At 43.1% G+C, this 19,005-nt stretch overlaps 2 protein-coding genes across 2 annotated transcripts; both read right to left on the bottom strand.

Annotated features, from left to right (window-relative positions):
• Positions 1 to 916: 916 nt before the first annotated feature.
• On the bottom strand, positions 917 to 5,986 carry LOC140427185 (protocadherin gamma-C5-like). The gene has a single exon (XM_072512771.1). It carries the CDS (start codon positions 5,791 to 5,793, stop codon positions 3,397 to 3,399), a length of 2,397 nt encoding a protein of 798 aa, XP_072368872.1. The 5' UTR covers positions 5,794 to 5,986; the 3' UTR covers positions 917 to 3,396.
• Positions 5,987 to 11,384: 5,398 nt separating this feature from the next.
• On the bottom strand, positions 11,385 to 14,851 carry LOC140427184 (protocadherin-10-like). The gene is given in 2 exon segments (XM_072512770.1): positions 11,385 to 11,941; positions 11,944 to 14,851. Coding segments are annotated over 2 exon segments (2,397 nt in total). The 5' UTR covers positions 13,984 to 14,851; the 3' UTR covers positions 11,385 to 11,584.
• Positions 14,852 to 19,005: the final 4,154 nt, after the last annotated feature.

Below are 19,005 nucleotides of genomic sequence, written 5' to 3'. Positions count from 1 at the left end.
CAATGATTCCATTCTCATTACACAGTGGTACCTAGTCTAGGATTGCTTGCTCTCTACTTGGTTACACAACATATTGGCCCAGAAATCCATCCCGCATACATTCCGGGAATTTTTCCTCAATGGTATTGGGGCTAGTTTGATTTTCCTCATCTACATATAGGGTGATGAGTGCTTGGAACGTGTTGCCAGGGGAGGTTGTGGAAGAAGATACATTAACAGCGTTCAAAAGGCATCTCAACAAATACATGGACAGGATGGGTATAGAGGGATACGGCAGTAGGAAGTGTTGAGGGTTTTGGCCAAGGGTGATATCATGACAAGTACAGGCTTGGATGGCCGAAGGGCCTGTTCCTGAGCTGTATTGTTCTTTGTTGTTCATATATGCAGATTAAATTCAGCCATACTTACAGCTGTTCCTTTACCACATGTGTCTCTAACCTTATCACATTTCAAAACATGAGGGAAATTAGAAAACTGAAATACTAGAAAAAAACAAATATTTGGAATAAATGGCAATGCATAAGCAAATAAATGCAAAATGGCACTTGAATTATCGCTATGTCTGTGCAAGTCAGGTGTGGAATAAAGATTATTTGAAAAATAGTTTTCCTTAAGCAATCAATCAAAGATGTGCAGATTTGCTGGATTGACCATGCTAAATTGCCCCATCGTGTCCAAAAGGTTAGGTGGGGTTACTGGATTATGGGAATAGGGTGGAGACGTGGGTTTAAGAAGGGTACTCTTTCAGTGGGTCAGTGCAGACTCGATGGACCGAATGGCCTCCTTCTGCATTGTAAATTCTTTCATTTTATGCTTCTATCTTCGAATGCTGATCTAAGCAACCATTACATTTTATCTAGCAGTTATGTTTGAATATTCTAACGTATTGCGCAGAATGCATTTTATCCCAGTAAAATATGATTTTAAAGTTGCGCAATGTGTGTTTGGCACATATATTTCCCTTCTTGTTATTTTGATTATATGTTAATCAAATTGTATTCGGTAGGTCGGATCCGACATTTCATTTTTACAGAGGAACTTTCTGATGTGTTCAGTATTTAGGAACTATTGCTGCCAACCATAATTTGTAGATTCTGAATATGTTTATGCCTGATTACAGCCTGTGAGTCATACATTAGCATTAAAGAGGGCACAAAGTGCCTAACCAGAATGAGATACCAAAAATGAATGCGGAAGATGCAATTCCTGGGTCCAAATCTGTGGATTTAGGTAAAAAATGAAAATATTAATTTCCATTAAACCGACAAAGAACGATAAACTAATATGAAGTCATTTTAACTAGAGTTAGTAACTGACTTCGTCCAGATCGGCAGGATCGGTTTTGTTATTGGGTAAGTGGAACTTTGAAACTGGAGGTGGAATTCCCAATGAAATTTCAACCTTCAGGTATCCTCCGGGCAAGTCAATCCTGTTTCACGACCATGTTGCTGTTACTTGCTGTAAATGATTTCTGCTGAGAGTCTTGATACTAGTCGCTGTGATTAAAATGTCTGTTGCCCTCTGTTACTTGGGTGTTATGACTAAAATCACCATCTGATTTTGTGAATTTTGTTTTCTCTCATGCTACCTTCTCCATGTACTGTGGCCATCAGCTTCTGTAATTACTCATCAGTTTCACAGTTTGCATTATTCCACTCCAGGGACCAGTCCGCTAGCACCAATCAGCAAACATTCACGACCCTTGCACAATATTCGTGTATTGCCGATTCAGATGGAGACACCAAGCTATTTAACATGAATGCGTTAACACCAGCACAAAGGTAATAAACAGATGAATGTTCCACCAACTGTCAAGTACAAGTACAGCTAAGTTACAGGTTATTAATCGTGCGTTCTGACCAGTGGATTGTAAACATTTTCATAACCTCTGAACCATAGATATTCTGTTTCGCCCAATTAGCGTGGTTTGTCCAACTCATTATGCTGGGTAGAATATCACGGGCTGGACAGCAAAACCTCATAACCTCAGCTTTGTTCTGACAAAGATACCTTTTTTAAAAATCATCTTTCTCTTAGACCCGACACATACGAAGCTCGATACCATCCAGGACAAAGCAGCCAGCTTAATTGCTTCCCCTTCCACAAATATTCAAACCCTCCACCGCAGACGAACAGTGGCAGCCCATGTGTCCCATCTGCAAGATGCACTGCAGTAATTCACCAAGGTTCCTTCGACAGCACTTTACAAACCCAGAACCACAATCATTTAGAAGGACAAGAGCATCAGATACCTGGCAACCCCACCGTCTGGAGGATCCATCCAAGTCACTCACCATCCTGACTTGGAAATATATCGCCGTTCCTTCGCTGTCACTGGGCCAAAATCCGGAATCTCCCTCTCTAAAAGCACTGTGGGTGTACCTACACCTGATGGCCTGCAGTGGTTCAAGAAACTAACTCACCACCACCTTCTGAAGGGCAACTCGGGATGGGCAATAAATGCTGGCCTAACCAGCGACGCCCACAACCCGGAAATGAACGTTTTAAAAATTAGAATGAGGATAATGTCAGTCGGAAACTAAAGGACTTCCCAGCAGTACTTATGAAAAAGTATGCACATTAAGTTTGAAAACAAAAGGCGGGAAGAGACTGATATGGAGGATCAAAACCTTCATTGACTTACCGGGCCAGAAGCAATTTCTCTGTGTTGTACATTCTTTGTAAATTATGTAATTCTTTGTAACCTATGAGTGCAGATAATATTAGCGTACTTATAGAAATGGCGTGAATCATGCAGATCAAACAGTATGTTTTCGGCGCTTACTTCTTTTCTCAGCTATTACATTCGAGTGTGCAGGGTCAGAAAATGTATTATACTTTATCACACTAACATGCTGCACTTTGAAAGTAGTTTTACACCAACTTCGCGCGTCATTGCGCAGTAACTTCAGTTGGGCATCTATGTGGAAGTCACCATAAGAATCCATTAAGCAAGCTATGAAATATAAAGATCACCCATCACTCTTTTCGATGTTATGAGGGAATAAGATCCTTCCAATCGATTATGTTGGTATTTCAAATTGCAAACCGTGAGGGAATTAATCCAAATACATTCAGGTATCAATGCCCGGAGGTCAATTCTGGAGCGGACCTTAAAATAAACTTAATTGTGCAGCTCGTGCAATAACTCGCCTGCCGGCTTCCCTTCCCAGTTAACAGATGCCAGTTTCAGACACGGCGCTGTACTCTCATGGGGCCTTTTATTTTTCACACTATCTTTTGATGACCACCACTTACTTGACAGTTGCAGGACAAGGACGAGCCTTTCATTCTATAATACAGGTCAGTGGTAGGGGAATAGTTTCAGCAATTCAAACGGCAGGGCGGATTTAACTGAGATGGCTATTCATTTCAGTGTTGTCAAGTCTTTACATTTTAACATTGGCCCTGAGACATGGGTGGTGTGTAAGGCTTCAAAAACAGAAAATCGCTCTTAGCTGATTCGGGAGACAGACAAACTGAATAATGATGCGCGTCAGGGATGTGAATAATCTCTCCAGACCCAGTATAATTTAAAGATTCTTTCAATGTTGGTCTCTGATTAAAGGCATTGTTAGAATCGTCCAGTCCATAACAAATACTTGGGGAGTGGTAGTCTTCAGGAGAATTTCTGTCCTGTTTACACTTGATGCCAATCAGCAAAATGATGGTTACAAGAAATATGAAGGAAGTTGAACCTAAAATGACAATTAAATAAAGATTTATATCAGAGACATATTCAGGATTTGTCACTGAATTACTACTTTCTGAGAAAATTTCAGTAACATTGCCCGAGATTGAAAAGAGGATTGTAGCCGTGCTGGAGAGACTCGGCTGTCCATTATCCTTCACCAAGATCACAAGGCTCTGGGTGGTAGAATCCTGCTCCAAAATTCCTCGGGCTGTTCTGATTTCTCCAGAGTTAAGGCCCACGATGAACAGACTGGGATCAGTGGCTTTCAGCACCTGATAGACGAGCCGTGCGTTCTGACCGGAATCAGCATCAGTTGCGATTATCTTGGTGACCAAGTACCCCTGGCCCGCTGACTGAGGCACAACCTCCACACCTGCTGATCCGCTCTGTTCTGAAGGTGACACAATTACTGGAGCGTTGTCATTCTGATCCAGGATGATCACATTCAATGTTGCGCTGCTGCTCAGAGGGGGAACGCCAGCGTCTCGGGCTTGGACTTGAAACTGGAGGTTTTTCACTCGCTCGTAGTCAAAAGAGCGCAGCGCGTAAATGGTCCCGTTCATCGAATTAAGATTCAGATAATTTGACAATGGTAAATCTTGAATCAGGTTGTCTATGAAAGAGTAAGTGACGTTGGAATTCTGATCCTGGTCAGGATCGAAAGCAGTCACTGCGAAAATAGAAGCACCGGGGACGTTGTTCTCCGTCACATACACTGTGTCCATGGGTCGAATAAACCTTGGGGCGTTATCGTTTATATCAGACACCGTTATCAGAATGGTTTTATTTGTTGATAGTGAAGGAGTGGCCGAGTCCCTGGCTAAAATAGCTATGTTGTACAGGGGGTTGTTTTCACGGTCCAACATGTCACTGGTTATCAATTTATAATGACCTTTCGAAGACGATTGAAGTTTAAAGGGAACGTTCTTATGGATCTCGCAGTGCACCTTTCCATTGTTCCCAGAATCTCGATCGTTTACATTGACCAGAGCTGTCACAGTCCCGGGAGCAGCATCTTCTGGGACCATACTTGATACTATGGTCACTTTTATCTCAGGGGCATTATCATTGACATCTATTACTTTAATCAACACTTTAGAATGTCCTGTAATTGCCGGGGAGCCGTTATCAACAGCTTGAACATCAAGTGAATAACTACTTGCTCCTTCATAATCAATTATGCCCTGCACCCGAATCTCTCCTGCTCGAGGATCCAAACTAAACAGTTCCTGCATTTTCTGTGAAACACGGTTACTGAAAGAATAAGTTACCTCCGCGTTCGAACCTTCGTCTAGATCAGTGGCATGGACTGAAACCACCAAGGTACCTCTGGGTGAGTTTTCTATCAGGCTGACCTTGTAGATCTCACGTGCGAAAGTGGGCGCATTGTCGTTGCTGTCCAGCACAGTGATGAGAATCCGAGCGGTCCCAGATCTGGAAGGACTCCCTCCGTCAGTGGCCGTCAGCATCAGCTGAAAGGATGACTGCCGTTCGCGATCCAACGGTTTCTCCAACAGCAACTGGACAATTTTAGTACCGTCATCTACAAATTTCACTTTTAGACAGAAGTGCTCATTGGGGCTGATATTGTAAACAGAGACTGCATTTTTCCCCACGTCTGGATCGAGAGCGCTCTCTAGCGGAAAGCTGGAGCCTGGCGCCATGGATTCGGCCATTCGTAAGAGAACGACACTCTCCGGGAAACTGGGCGAATTATCATTTATATCAACAATCTCCACTTCACCGCGGTACATCTCTGGAGAATTTTCAAACACTATTTGGAAGGAAAGAACACATGTTGTGATTGGTCCGCAAAGCTTGTCTCTGTCTATTCTCTCATTGGCAAGTAACAAGCCATTTTCCAAATTGACTTCCAAATAGCGTTTTGTGTAGTCAGCGACCAGCCGACCTTTCCGACCTGACAATGTTGCAAGATTCAGCCCCAAATCTTCAGCAATATTACCAATTACAGCTCCTTGCTCCATTTCCTCGGGAACCGAATAACGAATCTGCGCAGAAACCACATCCACTGCACAAATCAATTCAACAAAAACCATCACCATGAATTTCCAGGCGTTGTTGCTTTGTGAATCCGCCATTGTTGCCGGACTGGAAAGCTCACAAAAGCACAAAGGTTGGTTTGCAGCCGGTTGCTCCGACCGCTCGGTGCTGTTAATCAGCCTTCCAATATTTTGAACTGTCGAATTTACCAAATATTTCGCTCTAGCCTTCGTCAAGTGGACGCACAATCGAAGCGCAGCCAACCTATTCTGATTTTCTGTGATTCTGCTCTCCTTCTGTGATGGGGGTGGAGCAATGGATCTCTCGCCCTTTTCTGATTTTTATTGGTGGACAGCGACACAACGCGTTCCTTTCAATAATGACACAAAAAATTCTTAAAGCTGAGCTCTTCCTGTACTGATAGTGATCGTAATGAACCTTTTAATGGTGTGCAACTCTAATACCCACACTATTTTCCAGGCCTCTGCTCAATCTATTTTATAACATTTCTCTTCAAGGTCGTTATCCTTGCTTTGAAATGTGAGTTCACTTGAACGTTTGACGTTTCATACCCGCTAGATCCCATATATTAAAGTAATGTCCATGTAACATGTTCCTTCTGAGTACCAACAATATAATCGCTCTCTATTACAACACTTCATTATTTCCTACATGGGTTTACATTAGTACCTTTTCCTCAACCACTGGTGCCACGACTCTAACTGCTAATTTCTTCTGAATAGAGGTATGGTTTCTAACTTCGTAATTCGCTGTCATAATAAGTTTTTATACTCTGCACCTAGTACGTATATGAGCGAGTATTTGGAGAATCCCTTTGATTTTTGGAGGCCAATAATTTCGTTTCCGCTCAGTATAGTTGGTAGTAACAGTCAAGTGGTAAGACCCAATTTGACTGTGGACGGCAGCACTATGAGGCCTCCTTAAGTGATATTTGTCGCACCATTTGCGTTTGACATCACCCAGAATGCAATTCAAATGCGGCGCTGAATCTCTTTTATGCAGACCGCATGAAATCTCATCTTCCTTCACAACACATCCATAATGTTTCAGGATGTGTTGCTAAAGGGTCTGTTCATTCTGTACTGTAAAATATTTGGTGGAAGTTTGCACAAGAACATTCATACGTTCATACATTGTGTTCTCTCCTGATTAAAATAATTGGCATAGGGACCAGAAACCTGGAAAACAATATTATAAGCGATAATGTTCCGGTGGCATGGTTGGCGCAGTGGTTAGCACTGCTGCATCACGGCGCCGAGAACCTCGGTTCGATCCTGGCCCCGTGTCTGCATGGTTCTCACCCCAAAGGTGTGTAGGGTAGGTGAATTGGCCTCGTTAAAATTGCCTTAATTGGAAAAATGTGTTTAAATAACAAGCAAACGACATTGTCAGGGAAACGTATAGGTTTATTCTCTCTTAAGTGTCACTACTGAATATAAATCGATATGTGCCCTAAGTACTCCTTATTTGAAAAAAATCAAGTTAGTTATGGCTTATTATTAACCAAGTATCATGATTGAAAACAGAGCTAAAGGTGGATCAGTCGACCAGGCGTCGTATGTCAAAATAAGGTCGTTATAACCGACCTCCAAATCGTGGAAGGGAGGCGGAGGGTGAAATATGTCAGTAAATTTAATGAATGAGGAAAAGTTATCGAGATGTATGTATGATCGATTGAAATCACAGCGAAACAAATTGGCAAGAAAGTAGAAAAGTGAGTGCCTCGAACTGTTCTCACCCAGCACAAGAGAGGGGCAATTTCTGGATCTAGTAATAGAAAATTAACCTGGATAGTTAAGAAAAACAAAAATCGAGGAGCATCCCAGCGTAAGCAACGATAAAATAATAAGGTGTAAATAAATGGTTAAGAGATATATAAGTGAGACAAAGTCTAAAATAATAGATTTGATGAAATACCTGTAAAAGTGAAACGATAGACAAAGTCATGCATTAAGTACACAGGCAACCAGGAGAAAACAGTCAACAGGAGCATGAACAGGTACAAGAAGAATTAGTCAAAAAGACTGAAAATAAAAAATAACTGCAAACTTAAATTATCAGTGAACATACAAATAAATAACGTGTACGGCAGAAAGTTGCACAGCAGAAGAAAACTGAAGACCGGGACAGGGCTGCTGACAGATGCACAAAGGAACTGAAGCATTGTTGGTGTTTTACCAGAATAATAATCTCACTATGGCTGGGGAATTTAATTTCAAATAATTAATCACACCTGGATTAATACGTTAGCAACTGTAATGCTAGTCAGAAAACTAAGGGGTGAAAATATAAAAACGTGTTTTTTCCCTTTCTTCCTCTTCTGGTCTAATTTTTGGCTGCAGACCCATTGCAGTGGCTTGACTCTGAGGGTGACTCGGCAATGTCCGAACCAGTCACTAAAGGCCAGTTATGAATGAGTAATAAATGCTGGGCTTGTCAGACATACCTACAGCACCTGCGATTTTGTAAATTAAATCAAAATGATGGTAGATATATTTTGTTAGTTACGTTTCAGTTACTCATTTACTATGGAGAGTTTACATTGTGTCATTTAGACAGTGGCAACACATATGAAGAAATAAGAGACATTTAACATGGAAATAAAATGGACAATTGAAAAAATAATCAATCTTAGAAAGAGTAATACCCCTATTCCGAATGGATTGGCTATTCAGTGCTAATATAATCAGTTGAGGAGATGGAAGGGGCACAATTACATACCTTTATAAATGTATGAAAAAATGAAATATTGCCAAAGACCTTGGGGGAGGTCGATTTTAGCCTGTATTTAAAAAGGGTGTTCAGTTTTGGAGCCCATGCTGTTTGTGGTTTACATAAATGTTTCATATATGAATGCAGGACGATTAATTAGTAAATTCGTAGATGATACACACATTGGCGGAATGGTAAATAGGAGTAAGGTAGCTCTAGTTTAGGCGAGGATTGAGATGGACTGATCAGTGGCAAATATTATTCAATCCAGTTAAGTGAGAGATGATGTACTTGGGCAGGGTAACAAGGCAAGTGATACACGATAAACAGAAGGACCCCGGGAAGCACCGAGAATCAGAGTGACATTGAGCATGTACATGGGTTACTTAAGGTAGTAGGCACCATCTCTCAAGCCACGTATTCACCCTGTAAATCCTGTCATTTCTACTCTGACTAGCACGTGGCACTAGGAGCAATCCTGAGATTACTACCTTTAAGGTCCTACTTTTTAGTTTACTTCCTAACTCCGTACATTCAGCAAGTAGGAACTCATCCCGTTTTTTACCTATACCGTTGGTGCCTATATGCACCACGACAGCTGGCTGTTGAAATGAAAATTAAATGAATGGAATGAAAATGAAATGAAAATCGCTTATTGTCATGAGTAGGCTTCAATGAAGTTACTGTGAAAAGCCCCTAGTCGCCACATTCCGGCGCCTGTTTGGGGAGGCTGGTACGGGAATTGAACCGTGCTGCTGGACTGCCTTGGTCTGCTTTAAAAGCCAGCGATTTAGCCCAGTGAGCTAAACCAGCCTCCCCTTTTAGAATGTCCTGCAGCAGCTCTGAGACATCCAGGACCCTTGCACCCGGGAGGCAACATACCTTCCTGGTGTCTCGTTTGCGTCCGCAGACACACCTGTCTACTCCCCTGACAATCGAATCCCCTATCACTATACCTCTACCAGTCTTTTTCCTGCCCTCGTGCGCAGTAGAGCCAGCCACGGTGCCATGGGCTACTGCTGCCTTCCCCTGGTGAGCCATCCCCCTCAACTGTATCCAAAAACGGTTTACCTGTTTTGGAGGGAGGTGACGGCAGGGGACTCCTGCCTTCCTGCTCTTCCTCTGTCTGATGGTCACCCATTTTCCATCTCCCTCAGAGCTCTTTGTCTGCGGTGTAACCAACTCGCTAAACGTGCTAACCACGACTCTCTCAGCATCGTGGATGCTCCAACGCGAGTCCATCCGAATCTCCAGAGCCGTCAAGCAGTCTAATAGGAGCTGCAGCTGGACACACTTCTTGCAAGTGAAGGAGCCAGATAACACCACCACAAAGATAGTAACCAGATGAATGTCCCACCAACTGTCAAGGACAAGTACAGCTAAGTTACAAGTTATGAATCGTGCGTTCTGACCAGTGGATTGTAAACATTTTCATAATCTCTGAGCCATAGATTCTCTGCTTCGACCAATTAGCGTGGTTTAGGTCCAACTCATTATGCTGGGCAGAAAATCGCGGGCTGGGCAGCAGAACCTCATACCCTGAGCTTTGTTCTGAGAAAAATACCTCATAATATTTTACAAATCATCTTTTGGATGTAAGTCTGTAAGTCTGTTTCTCTTTACTGAGGCCAGTCTTAGACCCCGCCACTCAAGACGCGCTACACCATCTAGGACAAAGCAGCCCATTTGATTGCTCACCCTTCCACAAACATTCAAACCCTCCAACACCGACGAACAGTGGCAGCCGTGTGTACCATCTACAATATGCACTGCAGTAACTCACCAAGGTTCCTTCGAAAGCACCATCCAAACTCACGCCCACTACCGTCTCTCAAGACCAGGCCAGCAGATGTCTGGAAACCCCAACATCTGGAGGTTCCCCTCAAAGTCACTGACCACCCCGACTTGGAAATACACCGCCGTTCCTTCGCTGTAACTGGAACAAAATCCTGGAACTCCCTCTCTCCCAGCACTGTGGATGTACCTACACATGAAGGCCTGTAGTGGTTCAAGAAAACAATTCACCACCGCATTCTGAAGGGCAACTAGGGATAGGCAATAAATGCCCATCCCTAACCAGCGACGCCCCTATCCCAGAAATGATTTATTTTCAATAAGGATCAGGAAAATGTCAGTTCGAAACCAAAGGACTTCCCAGCAGTACTTATGAAAAAGTATGCAGATTAGGTTTGATAAATAAAGGCGGGAGGAGGCTGATATGCAGGACCAAAAACGCCATTGACCTATTGAGCCGCAAGCAATGTTTCTGTGTGTACATTCGATGTAAATTATGTAATTATTTGTAACCTATGAGTGCAGACAATATTAGCGTAGTCATACAAATGGTGGGAATCAAGTTCTTTTTTGACGCTTACTTCTTATCTAGGTTATTGTATTCAAGTCTGCAGGGTTCGAAAATGCATAATACTTTATCAGACTAATATGCTGTACTTTGAAAGTAGTTTAACGCCAATTTCGCGTCATTGTGAAATGTCTTCACGAGAGCATCTACGTTGAAGTCACAATAAGGATTAATTGAAAAATGAAAATCGCTTATTGTCACGAGTAGGCTTCAATGAAGTTACTGTGAAAAGCCCCTAGTCGCCACATTCCGGCGCCTGTTCGGGGAGGCTGGTACGGGAATTGAAACGTGCTGCTGGCCTGCCTTGGTCTGCTTTAAAAGCCAGCGATTTAGCCCAGTGTGCGAGCAAGCATTGAAATTTTAAAGCTACCCATTACTCTTTTCGATGTTATGAGGGAATAAAGTCCTTCCTTCCAAATACTTATGTTTGTATTTCAAATGCAAACCATAAAGGAATATTATCCAAATACATTCAGATATCAAAGAGGTCAATTTCGGAGCGGACACAACAACAAACTTAATTGTGTAGCTCGTGGAATAACTCGCCTGCCGGCTTCCATTCCCAATTAACAGATGCCAGTTTCACACGCCCTGTAGTATCATGAAGCATTTTATTTTTCACCACATCCTTTGGTGAACAACACTTGACAGTTGCAGGACATGAACGATCCTTTCATTCTATAATACAGATCTCGAGGTACGGAAGTAGTTTCAGTAAGTCAACCAGCAAAGACGGATTTAACAGAGATGGCCATTAATTTCACCATGCCTCAATGTTGTCAAATCTTTAAAATTTAACATTGGTCCTGAGACACGGGCGGTGTGTAGGGCTTCAAAAACAGAAACTCGCTCTCAGCTGATTCGGGAGACAGACAAATTGAATAATGATGCGTGTCAGGGATGTGTATACTCTCTCCAGCCCCAGTATAATTGAAAGATTCTTTGAGCGCAGGTCTCAGATTAAACGCATTATTAGAATCGTCCAGTCCATAGCAACAACTTGGGGAGTTGTAGTCTTCAGGAGTATTTCTGTCCTGTTTACATTTGATGCCAATCAGCAAAATTATGGTTACAAAAAATATAAAGGAAGTTGAACCTAAAATGACAATGAAATAAAGATTTATATCAGAGACATATTTGTCATATTTGTCACCAAGTTACTACTTTCGGAGAAGATTTCAGTAACATTGCCCAAGATTGAAAAGTGGATTGTAGCCGTGCTGGAGAGACTCGGCTGTCCATTATCCTTGACCAAGATCACAAGAGTCTGGGTGGTAGAATCTTGCTCCAAAATCTCTCGGGCTGTTCTGATTTCTCCAGAGGGAAGCCCCACGACGAACAAACTGGGATCAGTGGCTTTCAGCACCTGATAGAGGAGCCGTGCGTTCTGACCGGAATCAGCATCAGTTGCGATTATCTTGGTGACCAAGTACCCCTGGCCCGCTGACTGAGGCACAACCTCCACTCCTGCTGATCCGCTCTGTGCTGAAGGTGAAACAATTACTGGAGCGTTGTCATTCTGATCCAGAATGATCACATTCAATGTTGCGCTGCTGCTCAGAGGGGGAACGCCAGCATCTCGGACTTGGACTTGAATCTGGAAGTTTTTAACTCGCTCGTAGTCAAAAGAGCGCAGCGCGTAAAAGGTCCCGTTCATCGAATTAAGATTGAGGTAATTTGACAATCGTAAATCTTGAATCAGATTGTCTGTGAAAGAGTAAGTAACGTAGGAATTCTGACCCTGGTCGGGATCGAAAGCAGTCACTGCGAAAATAGAAGCGCCGGGAGCGTTGTTCTCCATCACATACACTGTGTCCATGGGTCGAGCAAACCTTGGGGCGTTATCGTTTATATCAGACACCGTTATCTGAATGGTTTTATTTGTTGATCGTGGAGGAGACGCCGAGTCTCTGGCTAAAATAGCTATGTTGTAGAGAGGGGTGGTTTCACGGTCCAACATGTCACTGGTTATCACTTTGTAACGACCTCTCGAAGATGACTGAAGTTTAAAGGGAACGTTCTTATGGATCTCGCAGTGCACCTCCCCGTTTTTTCCAGAATCTCGATCGATTACATTGACCAGAGCTGTCACCGTCCCGGGAGCAGCATCTTCTGGGACCATACTTGACACCACGGTAACTTTTATCTCAGGGGCGTTATCATTGACATCTATTACCTTAATCGACACTTTAGAATGTCCTGCAATTGCCGGTAAACCATTGTCTACAGCTTGAACATCAAGTGAATAACTGCTTGCTCCTTCATAATCAATTATGCCCTGAACACGAATCTCTCCTGTTCGAGGATCCAAACTAAACAGTTCCTGTATTTTCGGTGAAACACGGTTGCTGAAAGTATAAGTTACCTCCGCGTTCGAACCTTCGTCTGGATCAGTGGCATGGACTGAAACTACCAAGGTACCTCTTGGAGAATTTTCTATCAGGCTGGCCTCGTAGGCCTTGCTATCGAACGCAGGCGCATTGTCGTTGCTGTCCAGCACAGTGATGAGAATCCGAGCGGTCCCAGATCTGGGAGGACTCCCTCCGTCAGTGGCCATCAGCATCAGCTGAAAGGATGACTGCCGTTCGCGATCCAACGGTTTCTCCAATGACAACTCGACAATTTTAGTACCGTCTACTGCAATCGCCACGTTTAGAACGAAGTGCTCATTGGGACTGATATTATAAACCGAGACTGTATTTGTCCCCATGTCTGGATCGAGAGCGCTCTCTAGCGGAAATCTGGAGCCTGGCGCAATAAATTCGCCCATTTGTAAGAGAATAACACTCTCCGGGAAACTGGGCGAATTATCATTTATATCAAGAATCTCCACTTCACCGCGGTACATCTCTGGAGAAGTTTCAAACACTATTTGGAAGGACAGAACACATGTGGTGATTGGGCCACAAAGCTTGTCTCGGTCTATTCTATCATTGGCAAGTAAGAAGCCATTTTCCAAATCTGCTTCCAAATAGCGTTTTGTGTAGTCAGCGACCAGCCGACCTTTCCGACCTGACAATGTTGCAATATTCAGCCCCAAATCTTCAGCAATATTACCAATTACAGCTCCTTGCTCCATTTCTTCGGGAACCGAATAACGAATCTGCGCAGAAAGTACATCCACTGCACAAATCAATACAACAAAAACCATCACCATGAATTTCCAGGTGTTGTTACTTTGTGAATCCGCCATTGTTGCCGGACTGGAAAGCTCACAAAAGCACAAATGTCGGTTTGCTGCCGGTTACTCTGACCACTTTGGTGCTGTTAATCAGCCTTCCAGTATCTTGAACGTTCGAATTTACCAAGTATTTCGCTCTGGCCTTCGTTAAGTGGACGCACTATCTGAGCGCAGCCAACCTATTCCGATTTTCTGTGATTCTGCTCTCCTTCTGTGATGGATCTCTCGCCCTATTTTGATTCTTATTGGTGGACAGCGACACAACGCGGTTCCTGTTAATAATGACACCAGAAATTCTTAAAGCTGAGCTGTTCCTGGAATGATGGTAATTGTAATGAGCCTTTTAACGGTGTGCAACTATAATACCCACACTATTTTCCAGGCCTCTGCTCAATCTATTTTATAGAATTTCTCTTTCAGGTTATTGTCCATGCTTTGAAATGTGAGTGCGCTTGAACTTTTGACCTTTCCTACCCGCTAGATAATAAGACAACCCCATGTATTAAAATAATGTCCATTTAATATGTTCCTTCTCAATACCAACAATACAATCTCTCTCTATTGCAACACTTAATTATTTCCTACATGCGTTCTCTTTAATACTTTTTCCTCAACCACTGGTGCCACAAAACTAACTGCTGATTTCTTCTGCATAGAGGTATGTTTTCTAACTCCATTTAGAAAACAAGAAAGCAGCAGTCACTTTATTGGGAGTTTTCTCTCGACCTCCCAATAGCAACTGAGAGATGGAGGGACAGATTTGGCGGCAGTCATGGGTGACTTCACCTTCCTTAATATTGACTGGAGCCGCATTCGTGCAAATGGTTTGGGTGGAGCAGATTTTGTCAGGTGTGCACAAGAAGGATTCCTGACTCAATATGTAGATAGGCCGAGTAGGGTGGAGGCCATATTGGATTTGGTGCTTGGCAGCGAACCAGGCCAGGTGTCAGATATCTCGGTTGGAGAGCATTTGGGTGACAATGATCACAACTCCTTGAACTTTACCATAGTCATGAGGAGGGATAGGAACAGACAATGTGGAAAGGTATTTAATTGGGGGAGGGGAAATTATACTGCTATTAGTCAGAAGCTGAGGAGCATAAATTCTGAACAGTTGTTCTCGGGGGAAAGCACAACAGTAATGTGGGAGTTGTTTAAGGAGCACTTGCTGCGCTTGCTGGATAGTTTTGTCTGACTGAGACAAGGAACGAATGATGAGGTGAAGGAGCCTTGGATGACAAGAGAAGTGGAGCTTCTAGTCAAGAGGAAGAAGGAAGCTTATGTAAGGTTGAGGAAGCAAGGATCTGGTACGGCTCGAGAGGGTTACAAGATAGCCAGGAAGGAATTCAAATATGGACTTAGGAGAGCTAGAAGGGGGCATGAAAAAGCCCTGGCGGGAAGGATTATGGAAAACCCCAATGCGTTCTACACTAATACCAGACATAAGAGGATGATCAGAGTGAGAGTAGGGCCGACAGGGATAGTGGAGGGAACTTGTGCCGAGAGTCTGAGGAGGTAGGGGAGGCCCTAAATAAATATTTTGCTTCAGTATTCACGAGAGAGAGGGACCTTGTTGCTAGTGAGAACAGTGTGAATCAGGTTAATAGGAACGAACAGGTCGCTATTAAGAAAGAGGATGTGCTGGAAATTATGAAAAGCCTCAGGATAGATAGATCCCCTGGTCCTGACTGGATATAACAAAGGTTAATACGGGAAGCAAGGGAGGATATTGCTGCGCCATTTCCAATGATATTTGCGTCCTCACTCTCCACTGGACTAGTACCGGATAATTGGAGGGAGGCAAATGTTGTTCCCTTGTTCAAGAAAGGCAAAAGGGGAATCCCTGAGAATTACAGACCAGTCAGTCTTACGTCTCTGGTGAGCAAAATATTGGAAAGGTTTCTGAGAGATAGGATTTATGATTATTTACAAAAGCATAGTTTGATTAAAGGTAGTCAGCATGGCTTTCTGAGGGGCAGGTTCTGACTCACAAGCCTCATTGAGTTATTTGAGGATGTGACGAGCCACATTGATGAAGGTCGGGCATTGGATGTGATGTATATGGATTTCAGTAAGGCATTTGAGAAGGTTACTCATGGCAGGCTCATTCAGAAAGTTAGGGGGCATAGGACACAGGGAGATTTGGCTGTCTGTATGCAGAATTGGGTGGCCGAAAGAAGACAGCGAGTAGTAGTCGATGGAAAATGTTCTGCCTGGAGGTCGCTGGCAAGTGATGTCCCACAGGGATCTGTTCTGGGACATCTGCACTTTGTGTTTTTTATAAATGACTTGGATGAGGAAGTGGAAGTCTGGGTTAGTCAGTTTGCCGATGACACGAAGGTTGGTAGGGTTGTAGATAGTGTTGAGGGCTGTTGCAGGTTACAACAGGGCATGACAGGATGCAGAGCTGGGCTGAGAAGTGGCAGATGGAGTTCAACCGAGATAAATGTGAAGTGATTCATTTTGGGATGTCGAATTTGAATAGAACAAAGAACAAAGAAAAGTACAGCACAGGAACAGGCCCTTCGGCCCTCCAAGCCTGTGCCGACCATGCTGCCCAACTAAACTAAAATCTTCTACGCTTCCTGGGTCCGTATTCCTCTATTCCCATCCTATTCATTTATTTGTCAAGATGCCTCTTAAATGTCACTATTGTCCCTGCTTCCACCACCTCCTCCGGCAGCGAGTTCCACGCACCCACTACCCTCTGGGAAAAAACTTGCCTCGTACATCTCCTCTAAACCTTGCCCCTCGCACCTTAAACCTATACCCCCTAGTAATTGACCCCTCTATCCTGGGAAAAAGCTTCTGACTATCCACTCTGTCTACACCACTCAAAACTTTGTAGACCTCTATCAGGTCGCCCCTCAACCTCCGTCGTTCCAGTGAGAACAAACCGAGTTTATTCAACCGCTCCTCATAGTTAATTCCTTCCATACCAGGCAACATCCTGGTAAATCTCTTCTGCACGCTCTCTAAAGCTTACACATTCTTCTGGTAGTGTGGCGACCAGAATTGAACACTATACTCCAAGTGTGGCCTAACTAAGGTCCTATACAGCTGCAACATGACTTGCCAATTCTTATACTCAATGCCACGGCCAATGAAGGCAAGCATGTCGTATGCCTTCTTGCCTACCTTCTCCATCTGTGTTGCTCCTTTCAGTGACCTGTGGACTTGTACACCTAGATCTCTCTGACTGTCAATACTCTTGAGGGTTCTGCCATTCACTGTATATTCCCTACCTGCATTAGACCTTCCAAAATGCATTACCTCACATTTGTCCGGATTAAATTCCATCGGCCATCTCTCTGCCCAAGTCTCCAAACAATCTAAATCCTGCTGTATCCTCTGACAATCCTCATCGCTATCCGCAATCCCACCAACCTTTGTGTCGTCTGCAAACTTACTAATCAGACCAGTTACATTTTCCTCCAAATCATTTATATATGCTCCGAACAGGAAAGGTCCCAGTACTGATCCCTGTGGAACGCCAGATGTCACAGCCCTCCAATCAGAAAATCCTGAATACAGGATTAAAGGCAGGATTCTTGGAAGTGTGGAAGGAACTGAGGATCTTGGGGTCCACGTAGAAAGATCCCTCAAAGTTGCCACCCAGGTTGATAAGATTGTTCAGAAGGTATATGGTAGGGCAGCATGGTGGCACAGTGAATAGCTCTGCTGCCTCATGGCGCCGAGGTCCCAGGTTCGATCCCGGCTCTGGGTTACTGTCCGTGTTGAGTTTGCACATTCTCCCCATGTTTGCGTGTGTTTGGATTTGGATAGGTTCCAAATAATCCAAAATTATTTATGGCTTATTAATAACGAAGCACCAATATTATAAACATAGCTGAAGGTGGATCAGTCGACCAGGCATCGTATGTTCAAAGAATGTCGTTAAAACCGACTTCCAAATCCTGGAAGGGAGACGGAGGGTGAAATATGTCAGTAAATTTAATGAATGCGGATAAGTTATAGAGATCTATGTATGATCGATTTTAATCACAGCCAAACAAATTGGCAAGAAAGTAGTAAAGGGAATGCTCAGGACTCTTCTTGCCCTGTACAAGAGAGGGACCATTTCTGGATGTAGTAATAGAAAATTAACCTGAACAGTTAAGAAAAACAAAAACCGAGGCGCATCCCAGCAAAAACAATGATAAAATAATAAAGGTATAAATAAATGATGAATAAATATATGTGAGACAAACATTAAAATAATAGACTGGATGAAATATATATATAACTGAAACAATAGACAAAGGCATGCACTAAGTACATGGGAAACCAGGAGAAAACAGTCAACAGAAACATGAACAGGTAAAAGAAGAATTAGTCAAGAAAGACTGAAAACAAAAAATAACTGCAAACTTAAATTATCAATGAACATACAAATAAATAATGTATATGGCAGAAAGATACACAGCAGAAGAAAACTGAAGACCGGGACAGGGCTGCTGACAGATGCAAAGGAACTGAAGCACTGTTGGTGTTTTACCAGGATAATAATCTCACTCTGGCTGGTGAATTTAAATTCAAATAATTCAACACACCTGGAATAATACGTTAGCATCTATGATGGTAGTCAGAAAATTAAGGGGTTACAATATAAAAACGCTGTGTTTCCCTTCGTGAAGGACACTGCCTTCCTTCCTTCCTCTTATGGCCGACGTTTGGCTGCAGACCCATTGCAATGGCTTGACTCTGAGGGTGACTCTGAAATGTCCTAACAAGTCACTAAAGGCCAGTTAAGGATGATTAATAAATGCTGGGCTTGTCAGAGATGCCTACAGCCTATGTGTTTTTGTAAATGAAATCACAAATGATGGTAGAAACATTTAATAATTACGTTTCAGTTACTCATTTACGAGGGAGAGTTTACATTGTGTCATTTAGACAGTGCCATCACGTGAGAATAAATAAAAGCCATTTAACATGGAAACAAAGGGACAATTGAAAAAACAATCAAACTTAGAGAGAGTTTTACCCCTATTCCGAATGGATTGTCTATTCAGTGCTAATATGATCAGTTAG

This window comes from Scyliorhinus torazame, chromosome 7 (genome assembly GCF_047496885.1).
Source record: "Scyliorhinus torazame isolate Kashiwa2021f chromosome 7, sScyTor2.1, whole genome shotgun sequence".
Classification (NCBI taxonomy): domain Eukaryota; kingdom Metazoa; phylum Chordata; class Chondrichthyes; order Carcharhiniformes; family Scyliorhinidae; genus Scyliorhinus; species Scyliorhinus torazame.
The sequence above is the reverse complement of the archived record's forward strand: the minus strand, read 5'-3'. Positions and strand labels throughout refer to the sequence as shown.